Source organism: Odocoileus virginianus, chromosome 9, assembly GCF_023699985.2.
Source record: "Odocoileus virginianus isolate 20LAN1187 ecotype Illinois chromosome 9, Ovbor_1.2, whole genome shotgun sequence".
Classification (NCBI taxonomy): domain Eukaryota; kingdom Metazoa; phylum Chordata; class Mammalia; order Artiodactyla; family Cervidae; genus Odocoileus; species Odocoileus virginianus.
The window spans coordinates 17,929,997-17,944,326 of record NC_069682.1 but is presented as its reverse complement, the minus strand read 5'-3'; the positions used below and the strand labels follow the sequence as shown (position 1 = coordinate 17,944,326).

Below are 14,330 nucleotides of genomic sequence, written 5' to 3'. Positions count from 1 at the left end.
CACTGCTGTGGCTAGCACAGTGCATTGTTGGGACCCTCAGACTCTTGCAGTTGACCAGCTAGTACTCGCCAACAAGCCTTGTAGTCTTGTCTAGCGTTTCCCCAAAATACCCAGGTGGATCTTCATACTTTTTATTTTTCCAGAAAGACATTGTACTTAATTGGGCCACCCTGCTTGCCACCATTTGTCACTGAAAAGACAGTTGTGAAGGTAGTCTATAAAGACAGTGAAGCAAATTGAAAGTAAAAAGTCTTTATTCACTTACTGCAATAGTATTAATAAGAGTCTAAACATGAAAGGGCAGGAGTTCTACCAGTGTTCCCACCACTTTCATTTTCCCATGACATGACATCTGGCAAGCATCTGATGTATTGATAATAGGGGAAGTGAATGTCCCTCTCTATGTTCAGATATTTATATACTATATATAGTATGTATGTGTGTCTATATGTATATACACACACAATTACCTACCATTGTAGCATATTTACATTATACCAATACCATGCTTGTGGTATACATAATCACTTTATTCAACCAATCTCCTATGTTTGAACATTTAGATGCCTGTGTTTTATAATTAATGAATGACTTTCTACACAGGCGTTTTCATTGTTTGGTCTATTATTATGTATTAACCTAAAGCATAAATAGCCCATGAAATCTGAAGACCATAATAAAATATACTTGCTGGGGGGTGGTTCTAAGATGGCAGAGGAATAGGACAGGGAGACCACTTTCCCCCCATAAATTCATCAAAAGAACATTTGAACACAGCAAATTCCACAAAACAACTTCTGAATGCTGGCAGAGGACATCAGGCACCCAGAATGGCAGCCCAGTGTCTTTGAAAGGAGGTAGGACAAGATATAAAAGATAAAAAGACAAAAGAGGTAGGAACGGAGATCCATCCTGGGAAGGGAGTCCTAAAAGATAAGTTTCCAAACACCAGGAAACATTCTCATAGGCAGGTCTGTGGGGAGTCTTGGAATATCAGAGGGCAACATAGCAGGGAGGAAAAATAAATAAATCAGTAATTAAAACCCACAGATTACGTGCCTAAGAGCAGCTCGCAGTGCTCGCATCTGCCACCAGCAAGTGGGGGCTGAACTGGGAGGCGCGGGCTGCATTACTTAGGGTAAGGACTGGGCCGGAATGCCCTGAGGACAATCTGAGGGAACAAACTGTGGGATAGCCAGAGAGAAAAAAAAAGAGAGAGAGAGAGAACTGTCTCATGAAAAGCACTAACCTAAGATACTGTCAGGCCTGCTCACAGAACAAAGGACTGAGCGAATCCCAGAGGAGAGCTAGCAGACTGCGGACCGGCCCATCCCCCGCTGGAGACAAGCAGGTTGGGGGGGGGGGGGGGGCGGCCGCAGCCAGAGCTGGAAACGGGCAATCGGCGCCCCAGAGGCATCCTCTACCAAACTGTAAGCAGGCTTCGTTGCTAACCAAGACTTCTTGGGATTCTGGAGGGTTGACATCCTCCAGGAGGGTTGCAGCCAGAGATCAGCTCCCCAGAAGAGACTCATGGCACACCTGAGAAGGTGCGCCTGTTGTACACCCAGAAAACCGAGCCACTGGGATGGGGGAGGTGATAAGATGCACCCCCAATCTGGGGGTGACTGCGCTCGCCAAGCACCTGGTCATCTGAGCTGCTCGGACCTGGGAAGGGCACAAAACGCAGGCCCAACCGAGTCTGCGCCTTTGGGGAGTACCCGAGAACCTGAACTTGAGCAGCTTAGACCTGGGAAGTGCAAGCAACCCAGGGCCGCCTCAAGACAGTTCCCAGCAGAACAACCTGGAGCCTGAACACCGTAGGTCGTAGACCGTAGACCGTGAAAGCACACACGCCATGATCGGGGGCAAACCCAGTGTGGCTGAGACACTGCGAGCATTCCCCACACAGGCCGGTGATATTTGCTTGCAGTATTCCTCCCTCCCCACAGCACAACTGAAGTGAGCCTAAATAAGTGACCACCTTCGCCCCCTTGTGTCAGGGCGGAAAGTAGACACTGAAGAGATCAGCAAACAGAAGAAGCCAAAATAAACAGAGGGAACCACTTTGAAAGTAGCAGGTGCAACAGATTAAAACCCTGTAGTTAGCACCGACTATATGGAAGGGGCTTATAGATCTTGAGAAGTATAAGCCAGATCAAGGAACTATGTGAAACTGAACTGACCCCACACTATCCGCAACAGCTCCAGAGAAACCCCTAGACGTATTTTTACTATTACCATTTTTTAAATTATTTAAACATTTTTTAACTTTTCAGTCCTCTATTGTTCCTTTAATTTTCATTTTTATAACGTACTATTACCTTGCAAAAAAAAAAAAAGACCCTATTCTTAAAGGAAACTTCATATATATATTTTCTAATTTTTGTAACTTTGTTTTGTTTTTTTAACATTATATTTTTGAGAGTCTAACCTCTATGCTAGATTTTTAATCTTTGCTTTTTGGTATTTGTTATCAATTTTATATCTTTAAGAACCCTATCTTCAGTACCCATTTTTACTTGGGAGTGTGATTACTGGCTTGATCGCTCTCTTCCTCTTTTGACTCTCCTTTTTCTCCACCAGGCTGGCTCTATCTCCTCCCTCCCCCTTCTCTTCTCTACCCAACTCTGTGAATCTCTTTGTGTGTTCCAGGCTGTGGAGAACACTTCTGGAATTGATTACTGGCTGGATCTGTCTCTCTCCTTTTGATTCCCCCTTTTCTCCTCCTGGTCACCTCTGTCTCCTTCCTCCCTCTTCTCTTCTCTGTGTAACTCCGTGAACATCTCTGAGGAGTCCAGACTGGAGAGCACATAGGGAATTGATTACTGGCTAGCTTGCTCTCTCCCCTTTTGATTCCCCTCTTCTCCTCGTGGTCACCTCTATCTCCCTCCTCCCTCTTCTCTTCTTCATGCAACTCTGTGACTCTCCCCAGGTGGCCCTCACTGTGGAGAAACTTTTCATCATTAACCTACATGGTTTATCATCAGTGCTTGTATAGATGGAGAAGTCTTGAGGCTACTGTAAGAATAAGCCTGAAAACCAGATGCAAGAGGCTTAAGTCCAGAATTTGAAAACACCAGAGAACTCCTGAATCCAGGGAACATTAATCGATAAGAGCTCATCCAAAAGCCTCCATACCAACACTGAAACCAAGCACCACCCAAGACCCAACAAGTTCCAGAACAAGACTTACCATGTAAATTCTCCATCAACACAGGAACATAGCCCTGAGTTTCAATATACAGACTGACCAAAGTCACACCAAACCCACTGACATCTCAAAACTCACTACTGGACAATTCATTGCACTCCAGAGAGAAGAAATCCAGCTCCACCCACCAGAACACCGAAACAAGCTTCCCTAATCAGGAAACAATGACAAGCGACCCGTCCAACCCCACCCACAGTGAGGAACCTCCAAAATAAAGCAGAACCACAAACTTTCAAGAGACAGTAAGGCCCCCCAAACACAGCAATATAAACATGATTAAAAGGCAGAGAAATACTCAGCAGTTAAAGGAACAGGATAAATGCCCACCAAACCAAACAAAGAGGAAGAGACAGGGAATCTACCTGAAAAAGAATTCAGATAATGATAGTGAAAATGAACCAAAATCTTGAAAACAAAATGGAGTTACAGATAAATAGCCTGGGGACAAAGATCGAGAAGATGCAAGAAATGTTTAACAAGGATCTAGAAGAAATAAAAAAGAGTCAATATATAATGAATAATGCAGTAAATGAGATTAAAAAAACACTCTGGAGGGAATCAACAGTAAAATAACAGAGGCAGAAGATAGGATAAGTGAGGTATAAGATAGAATGGTCAAAATAAATGAATCAGAGAGGAAAAAAGAATTAAATGAGGACAACCTCAGAGACCTCTGGGACAATGTTAAATGCCCCAACATTTGAATCATAGGAGTCCCAGGAGAAGAAGACAAAAAGAAAGACCATGAGAAAATACTTGAGGAGATAATAGTTGAAAACTTCCCTAAAATGGGGAAGGAAATAGTCACCCAAATCCAAGAAACCCAGAGAGTCCCACACAGGATAAACCCAAGGTGAAACACCCCAAGACACATATTAATCAAATTAACAAAGATCAAACACAAAGAACAAATATTAAAAGCAGCAAGGGAAAAACAACAAATAACACACAAGAGGATCCCCATAAGGATAACAGCTGATCTTTCAACAGAAACTCTTCAGGCCAGAAGGGAATGGCAGGACATACTTAAAGTGATGAAAAAGGAAAACCTACAACCCAGATTACTGTACCCAGCAAGGATCTCATTCAAATATGAAGGAGAAATCTAAAGCTTTACAGACAAGCAAAAGCTGAGAAAATTCAGCACCACCAAACTAGCTCTTCAACAAATGCCAAAGAATCTTCTCTAGACAGGAAACACAGAAAGGCTGTACGAACACAAACCCAAAACAACAAAGCAAATGGCAACGGGATCATCCTTATCAATAATTACCTTAAATGTAAATGGGTTGAATGCCCAAACCAAAAGACAAAGACTGGGTGAATGGATACAAAAACAAAACCCCTATATATGTTGTCTACAAGAGACCCACCTCAAACCAAGAGACACATACAGACTGAAAGTGAAGGGCTGAAAAAAGATATTCCATGCAAATAGAGACCAAAGGAAAGCAGGAGTAGCAATACTCATATCAGATAAAATAGACTTTAAAATAAAGGCTGTGAAAAGAGACAAAGAAGAACACTACATAATGATCAAAGTCTCAATCCAAGAAGAAGATATAACAATTATAAATATATATGCACCCAACATAGGAGCACTGCAATATGTGAAGCAAATGCTAAGGAGTATGAAAGGGGAAGTTAACAATAACACAATAATAGTGGCAGACTTTAATACCCACTCACACCTATAGATAGATCAACTAAATAGAAAATTAACAAGGAAACACAAACTTTTAATGAGAAAATGGACCAGTTAGACCTAACTGATGTCTATAGGACATTTCACCCCCAAACAATGAATTTCATCTTTTTCTCAAGTTCACATGGAATGTTCTCCAGGATAGATCACATCCTGGGCCATAAATCTAGCCTTGGTAAATTCAAAAATTGAAATCATTCCAAGAATCTTTTCTAACCACAATGCAATAAGATCAGATGTCAGTTAGAGGAGAAAAACTATTAAAAATTCCAACATTTGGAGACTGAACAACACGCTACTGAATAACCAACAAATCATAGAAGAAATCAAAAAAATAAATCAAAATATGCATAGAAACAAATGAAAATGAAAACACAACAACCCAAAACCTATGGGACACTGTAAAAGCAGTGCTAAGGGGAACGTTCATAGCAATACAGGCTTACCTCAAGAGACAAGAAAAAATCAACTAAATAATGTAACTACACCTAAAGTAACTAGAAAAGGAAGAAATGAAGAACCCCAGGGTTAATAGAAGGAAAGAAATCTTTAAAATGAGGGCAGAAATAAAAGCAAAAGAAGCAAAAGAGGCCATAGCAAAAATCAACAAAGCTAAAAGCTTCTTTGAGAAGATAAATAAAATTGAAAAACCATTAGCCAGACTCATCAAGAAACAAAGGGAGAAGAATCAAATCAACAAAATTAGAAATGAAAATGGAGAAATCACAACAGACAACACAGAAATGCAAAGGATCATAAGAGACTATCAGCAACTATATGCCAATAAAATGGACAACTTGGAAGAAATGGACGAATTGTTAGTAAAGTACAACTTTCCAAAACTGAACCAAAAAGAAATAGAAAATCTTAACAAACCCATCACAAACATGGAAATTGAAACTGTAATCAGAAATCTTCCAGCAAACAAAACCCAGGACCAGATGGCTTCACAGCTGAATTCTACCAAAAATTTAGAGATGAGCTAACACCTATCCTAGTTAAACTCTTCTGGAAAATTGCAGAGGAAGGTAAACTTCCAAACTCATTCTATGAGGCCAACATCACCCTAATTCCAAAACCAGACAAAGATGCCACAAAAAAAGAAAACTGCAGGCCAATATCACTGATGAACAAAGATTTAAAAATCCTTAACAAAATTCTAGCAAACAGAATCCAACAACATATTAAAAAGATCATACATCATAACTAAGTGGGCTTTATCCCAGGAATGCAAGGATTCTTTAATATCCACAAATCAATCAATGTAATCCACCACATTAAGAAATTGAAATATAGAAACCATATGATTATCTCAATAGATGCAGAGAAAGCCTTTTAAAAACTTCAACATCCATTTATGATTAAAAAAAAAAAAAACCCTCCAGAAAGCAGGAATAGAAGGAACATACCTCAACATAATAAAAGCTATATATGACAAACCCACAGCAAACATTACCCTCAATGGTGAAAAATTGAAAGCGTTTCCCCTAAAGTCAGGAACAAGACAAGGGTGCCCACTCTCACCACTACTATTCAACATAGTTTTGGAAGTTTTGGCCACAGCAATCAGAGCAGAAAAAGAAATAAAAGGAATCCAGATAGAAAAGAAGAAGTAAAACTCTCACTGTTTGCGGATGACACGATCCTCTACGTAGAAAACCCTAAAGACTGCACCAGAAAATTACTAGAGCTAATCAATGAATATAGTAAAGTTGCAGGATATAAAATTAACACACAGAAATCCCTTGCATTCCTATACACTAACAATGAGAAAACAAAAAGAGAAATTAAGGAAACAATTCCATTCACCATTGCAACGAACAGAATAAAATACTTAGGAATATATCTACCTAAAGAAACAAAAGGCCTATATATAGAAAACTATAAAACACTGGTGAAAGAAATCAAAGAGGACACAAATAGATGGAGAAATATACCATGTTCATGGATTGAAAGAATCAATATAGTGAAAACGAGTATACTACCCAAAATAATGTATAGATTTAATGCAATCCCTATCAAGCTACCAACAGTATTTTTCACAGAATTAGAACAAATAATTTCACAATTTGTATGGAACTACAAAAAAACCTTGAATACCCAAAGCAATTTTGAGAAAGAAGAATGAAACCGGAGGAATCACCCTGCCTGACTTCAGGCTATACTACAAAGCTACAGTCATCAAGACAGTATGGTATGGGCACAAAGACAGAAATATAGATCAATGGAACAAAATAGCCCAGAGATAAATCCACACACCTATGTACACCTTATCTTTGACAAAGGAGACAAGAATATACAATGGAGAAAAGACAATCTCTTTAACAAGTGGTGCTGGGAAAGCTGGTCAACCACTTGTAAAAGAATGAAACTAGAACACTTTCTAACACCATACACAAAAATAAACTCAAAATGGATTAAAGATATAAATGTAAGACCAGAAACTATAAAACTCCTAGACTAAAACATAGGTAAAATACTCTCCGACATAAATCACAAGAGGATCCTCTATGACCCACCTCTCAGAGTAATGAACATAAAAGCAAAAATAAACAAATGGGACCTAATTAAACTTAAAAGCTTTTGCACAATGAAGGAAACTACAAGCAAGGTGAAAAGACAGCCTTTAGAATAGGAGAAAATAATAGCAAATGAAGCAACTGACAATCTCAAAAATATACAAGCAACTCCTGCAGCTCAATTCCAGAAAAATAAACGACCCAATCAAAAAATGGGCCAAAGAACTAAACAGACATTTCTCCCAAGAAGACATACAGATGGCTAACAAACACATGCAAAGGTGCTCAACATCACTCATTATCAAGAGAAATGCAAATCAAAACCACAATGAGGTACCATTTCACACCAGAGTGGCTGCTATCCAAAAGTCTACAGGCAGTAAATGCTGGAGAGGGGTGTGGAGAAAAGGCAACCCTCTTACACTTGGTGGGAATGCAGACTAGTACAGCCGCTATGGAGAACAGTGTGGAGATTCCTTAAAAACCTGGAAATAGAACCTCCATATGACCCAGCAATCCCACTTCTGCACATACACATTGAGGAAACCAGAATTGAAAGAGACACGTGTACCCCAATGTTCACTGAAACACTGTTTATAATAGCCCAGACATGGAAGCATCCTCAATGTCCATCAGCAGATGAATGGATAAGAAAGTTTTGGTACATATACACAATGGAATAATACTCAGCCATTAAAAAGAATACATTTGAATCAGTTCAATGAGGGGGATGAAACTGGAACATATTATACAGAGTGAAGTAAGCCAGAAAGGAAAACACCAATACAGTATACTAACGCATATATATGGAATTTAGAAAGATGGTAACGATAACCCTATATATGAGACAGCAGAAGAGACACAGATGTAGGACTCTGTGGGAAAGGGCGAGGGTGGGATGGTTTGGGAGAATGACATTGAAACATGCATATTATCATATGTGAAATGGATTGCCAGTCCAGGGTCAATGCATGAGACAGGGTGCTTGTACTGGTGCACTGGGATGACCCAGAGGAATGGGATGGGGAGGAAGGTGAGAGGGATGTTCAGGATGGGGAACACATGTACACCCATGGCAGATTTATGTCAATGTATGGCAAAACCACTACAATATTGTAAAGTAATTAGCCTCCATCAAAAATAAATAAATTTATTAAAAAAATAAAAATAAAAAGCCAATTTCCCCTCCAAAAAATAAAATATACTTGCTGCTTATGAAAATTTATATAATGAGATAGCTTCAACATCATCTAGTTTTATGACAGATCTAGCATTATAATATTAGTAAATGACTTATGACTTCATAAAAATGAGAGAAAATGTTACTGTACACTGATTATAAATTTGAAATCTAGATATTGCCCAATCGTTCTATTTTTCCATGTAGTAGACTAAATGCATCTTTTTATATAGGTTTTTATGGAGCGTCAGGTCAACATCCTCTGCTTGTGGATGAAGATTTAGTTTCAAAACCCCAAAAGCAAGTGAAGAAACATATAGGTTCCCCAGAGGAAAGACGCTATAGTAAGTATAATAATTAAAGGAAATGTTAAATTATTTTAAACTCATCAGAAGATTTTTTTTCCTTTAGTTCATGAATATGTATTTGAGCATATATTTTATATAAGTGAAAATGAATGACCTAAGATAATTAGAAAACAATGGCAAAACTAATAATACCTTTTTGTTGGTATTTGCACAGTCAATAATTACTCAGTAAAAAAACCTGCTTTCACACACACTCATGAAAATTATTCACATGATGTTTCTTAGTTCAGCTCTATGCAAAGAAAATTTGATTATTTGTCATATCCAGAAGTTCCATTATACATGTATTTTTTTCTACCTAGCGTATCCTTTTCAAACCCAGAAAAACGATATGATAACAGTTGAAAATCTGCATCCTGAGAAGAAGGATTTGTTTTCAATTAAGCAATCCCAAACTCAGAAACCTAGAGCTATCAAAAAGGAGAATCTTGATGGTAAGTAATTAAACATAAATCTTATAAACTGCATGTAATTAATTTCAGAATGCTGTTTTTTGTTTATGAATATAACTTCAACCATTTGCTAATTTAGTAATTACTCTTATTGTGCACGGTGCTGAATATGCATGCCGTGCGCTTAGTCACTCAGTCGTGTCAGACTCTTGCGACCCTGTAGACTGCAGCCTGCCAGGCTCCTTTGTCCAAGGGATTCTCCAGGCAAGAATACCAGAATGGGTTGCCATTTCCTTCTCCAGGGGATCTTCCCAACACAGGGACTGAACCCAGGTCTCCTGTATTGCAGTCAGACTCTTTACTAACTGAGCTACCCGGGAAGCCCATTGTACTTTGCACTTTGCCAATGCCCACTGTACATTCTCATTGTATTTCAGATCTTTATTGATGATTTATCTCTTTTGTAATCACTGAATTAAATGTGTTATATCTTACACTTTGTGGATTTCTCTATTCTCGTAGTTGTGACAGGCTTTGGTTTATATCTTGTGATAGTCTATTATTTTTTTGCATATAAATTTTAAAGTGATATTATTCTTGGGGACAGAGCATTTTATCCTAAGGGAGAGACTTAACATGATTTTTATAGTTTTTATTTGTTTTTCTTTAAAACTACCTTGTCTGCTATCAGTGTAGTTCCACAAACTTTCTTTTGGTTGATATTTGCATGATACATTTTTTTCTCTCCTGTTACTTTAATTTTCCTGTATCTTTGTGATATTGCTGAATTTCTGGTGAGAAATTCATAGAATTCAGCCTGATCTTTTAATTACCTTTAATAATCATATATAATCTGATTATTGATATATTTAAGTATTATTCCACTATTTTTCTATCTGATATATTTCTTTCAGTCTTTCACTATGTTTTTTATCATGATATGTGTTTTCCTTGGCCATATTTAATACCAAAAATTTTAAGCTTTATTCAAAACTACAAATGCTATAAGAAAACTAAATAATAATTTAAAATGTAAGTATTTATAATAATATAGTAATAGTATTTCCAAATTAAATATATTTGTTCAGTTCAGTTCAGTTGCTCAGTCATTTCTGACTCTTTGTGACCCCATGAACTGTAGCACACCCAGGCCTCCCTGTCTATCACCAACTCCCAGAGTTTATCCAAACTCATGTCCATTGAGTCAGTGATGCCATCCAACCATCTCATCCTCTGTCATCTCCTTCTCCTGCTGCCCTCAGTCTTTCCCAGCATCAGGGTCTTTTCCAATTAGTCAACCCTTCACATCAGGTGACCAAAGTATTGGAGTTTCAGCTTCAACATCAGTCCTTCCAATGAACACTCAGGACTGATCTCCTTTGGGATGGACTGGCTGGATCTCCTTGAAGTCCAAGGGACTCTCAAGAGTCTTCTCCAACACCACAGTTCAAAAGCATCAATTCTTCGGCACTCAGCTTTCTTTATGGTCCAGCTCTCACATCCATACATGACTACTGGAAAAACCATAGCTTTGGCTAGATGGACCTTTGTTAGCAAAGTAATGTCTCTGCTTTTTAATATGCTATCTAGGTTGGTCATAACTTTCCTTCCAAGAAGTAAGCGTCTTTTAATTTCTTGGCTGCAGTCACAATCTGCAGTGATTTTGGAGCCCAAAAACATAAAGTCTGTCACTGTTTCCCCATCTATTTACCATGAAGTGATGGGACCAGATGCCATGATCTTCGTTTTCTGAATGTTGAGCTTTAAGCCAACTTTTTCACTCTCCTCTCTCACTTTCATCAAGAGGCTCTTTAGTTCTTCTTCACTTTCTGCCATACAGGTAGTATCATCTGCATATCTGAGGTTATTGATATTTCTTCTGGCAGTCTTGATTCCAGCTTGTGCTTCATCCAGCCAAGCGTTTCTCATGGTGTACTCTGCATATAAGTGAAATAAGCAGGGTGACAATATACAGCCTTGACATACTCCTTGTCCTATTTGGAACCAGTCTGTTGTTCCATGTTCAGTTCTAACTGTTGCTTTAAATATATCTGATGCATCTGTATATCTGGAAAGTAACGACTGCTTCATATATACGTGTGAAAAACATATTCACATGATGTTTGAACTTCAAATCGACAATGATTTGTTTATATCATTTAAAGATAAGGTACAGTATTGTTGGATAACTGACATAAATTGTAAATCTAGAGTTTCCACTGCAGATTTCTGATTCTCTATTTATTTTTTTTATGCACCATTCTTCCTAAAGCCCAGAAAATTAATGAGGTATCAAATGAAAATCTTTTGCCTGATACTTGGAACTTCTAGAAGGAAAAGACTCGGTAGTAAATATTATTATGAATGTTATTAAATTATTTTGCATTTTAATTGTTTTAAGCAGAATTATGTCCATGAATGTGTGAGCTTACAGGCATCAAAGTCAAGTTTTTACTGTGTTATTTAAATTCCTATTTCTTGATTTCTTCAAATTTTGTTTCTTCTATCCATTATGGCTCAATGTCTGTACTGAATTCTATCAATATGATTGTGGATTTACCTATTTTTGTAGCATTGTTCTTTTTCCTTATACTGTCTGTGTTGTTAGGAGCATACAAATAAAAATGTTTGATAGTCCTTATGTACTCAACATTTTCTTTTTATAAACAGTAGCATCTTAGTCTGTCTCTAGTAAAGTCTTTTGATTAAAATCCTAGTTTGTATGGCGCTGATATAACTACTGCAGATTTCTTTTGGTTCATATTTGCATATCTTTTTTCACCTCTTTATTTTCCAGTTTCTATATTCTTATAAACTGGTGACACCCTTATAGACTATAGTTAAATTGCTTATAAATCCAGTGTGACTGTCTTTTTCTAGCCCAACAACATGTAATCCACTTATAATTATTGTACTTACTAATATATTTAAGTATTTCCTTTTTTGGGTGCTTTCTAATTTTTGTACCTGATCCAGGTTTCTTTCTATTTCTTTCCTTATTTTGGAATTATTACTTTTTAATCAGTGTAACTTTTAAACCCATTATATATGTTGTTAAAAGTTTTGAAGTATTTTTAAATATGAATAGCCTTAGTACAATAAACTCTCATTACAACTTTTTAAGTGTTTGTATGCAGTAACAAGTCTTCCACATACTTTGAGGAAACCAGTCTGAAGATTTTATACTTAATTTCATAGTCCATTGTGAAAATGCGCTATCAGATTAGGGGGTGGGGTGGGCAAAGGGAGGATGGTTTGATCATTTGTTTAAACTGTGTGTATTTACTTGTTGTAAAGTTGGATGGAAACTTTAAGTTCTTGGTATACATTAATAATCCAAAGATTTCACAGTCCAGCTGTTTTACTTTTTATTGGATTAAGAGCCTCTATACGTGTAGCTGAGAAAATGGATGAATTGTCAGATGAAATCTTACACCTAAAGAAAAAGTTTAAATCTTATAAAACTCATCTTGAATTAAGACACTTGGAACTATCAGAAAAGTGAGGCCTTGTAGTAAGAATATCATATAATGATTTTTAATTAACTTTCTCTAGTTCTTTAATATTTATTCAGTTGATCACAGGAATATATGCTATATGTGTATCATATATACTTACATGCACACATATACATAACATATATGTGTTTGTATATATATGTTCTCCATTAGGTGAAGTTGATTGACTATGATGTCTTTACCTTCTTAATTTCATTGAAGTTCTATGTTTATTTTATCATTTGTGAGAAAGGTATGTTAAATTCAACTACTGTGTTTATTGTTCCATTACTCTTTGTTCTGTCAATTTCAGTTTTACGTTTCTAAAGCTTTATTATATAAAAATACAGATGCATGATCTATGTCATATAATAGGTGATATATTACATAAAAGTATGTATAATAAATATGCAGATTTTAATTTGTTATATGTTCTTATTGAACTGAAATTCTGTCTTTATCATGGACATTTTATAGTAATTTTTTGTACCTTTATTTTATCTGATGTTGGCATAGTATCTTTATGTAACTATTTGCATGGAATGATTTTTTATCCCTTTATTCTTAACCTTTTCATATTATGATTTAGTTCTATATAATTGCTTATTTTTGTTTGGTTTTTGGATTTTTTTGTTTTAAATATATTTCTCTATTTATTTAAACCTTCCCTAATTTTTTTCAGCAATGTTTTATTTTTTTGTTTTACATGTACACACTGCTGTATTTATTCATTGTTACACTTGGGATTTTTCTGGTTGCAGAGAGCAGGAGCTACTCTCTAGTTGTGGTGCATAGGCTTCTCTTTGTGATAGCTTCTCATTGCTGAGCACAGGCTCTAGGCACACAGGCTTCAGTAGTTGCAACTTGCTGGCTCTAGGGCATGCAGGCTTCAGTAGTTGTGGTGCGTGGGCTTAATTGCTCCACTGTTTGTGAAATCTTCCCAGACCAGGGTTTGAACCCATGTCCCCCACATTGACAGGCAGATTCTTAGGCACTGTGCCACCAGGGAAGTTCTAATTAGTTATTTTTTAATCCAGTGTAAATATTCTAAATGTTTAAATATACTATTTATCATTTGTTCTTTTTTCTCACCCATCTCTGTTAAGAAAATATCACATTTAATCCTAAAATGTAAATACCTCATAAAACTATTCTTTTGAAAAGTCTCTACATTTCACATCTCTCTACACTTCACATACTTACTCTATAAGTCACTGTCTCAATAATGTGGTATTTGACTTTATTGTTTCAAACTATGAGAAGAAATATTCCTGGATAATTGAAGTGTGTTTGAGTTACAGAGGATTTTCAGTAAATCCAGTTCTCTACTTAATGGATTAAAAACACCTTTCTTGTAGCTCAGAAAGCAAGAGACGTATCATCTAAGGATGAAGTTGGATCAAAAAGCCAGTCTCAAACTGAGAAACTTAGAGCTGGCAGAATGGAAACCCTGAATAG

At 36.9% G+C, this 14,330-nt stretch overlaps 1 protein-coding gene across 12 annotated transcripts in view; it reads left to right on the top strand.

The window, feature by feature from the left end:
- Nucleotides 1–14,330, top strand: part of CCDC7 (coiled-coil domain containing 7) — a 257,870-nt gene that overhangs the window by 179,192 nt on the left and 64,348 nt on the right. For all 12 annotated transcript variants that reach the window (XM_070472033.1, XM_070472029.1, XM_070472034.1 and 9 more), the window contains 3 exons: nt 8,849–8,959; nt 9,286–9,417; nt 14,231–14,329. In XM_070472033.1, coding sequence (XP_070328134.1) covers nt 8,849–8,959; nt 9,286–9,417; nt 14,231–14,329 — 342 coding nt within the window. The remainder of the gene's footprint in view (nt 1–8,848; nt 8,960–9,285; nt 9,418–14,230; nt 14,330) is intronic.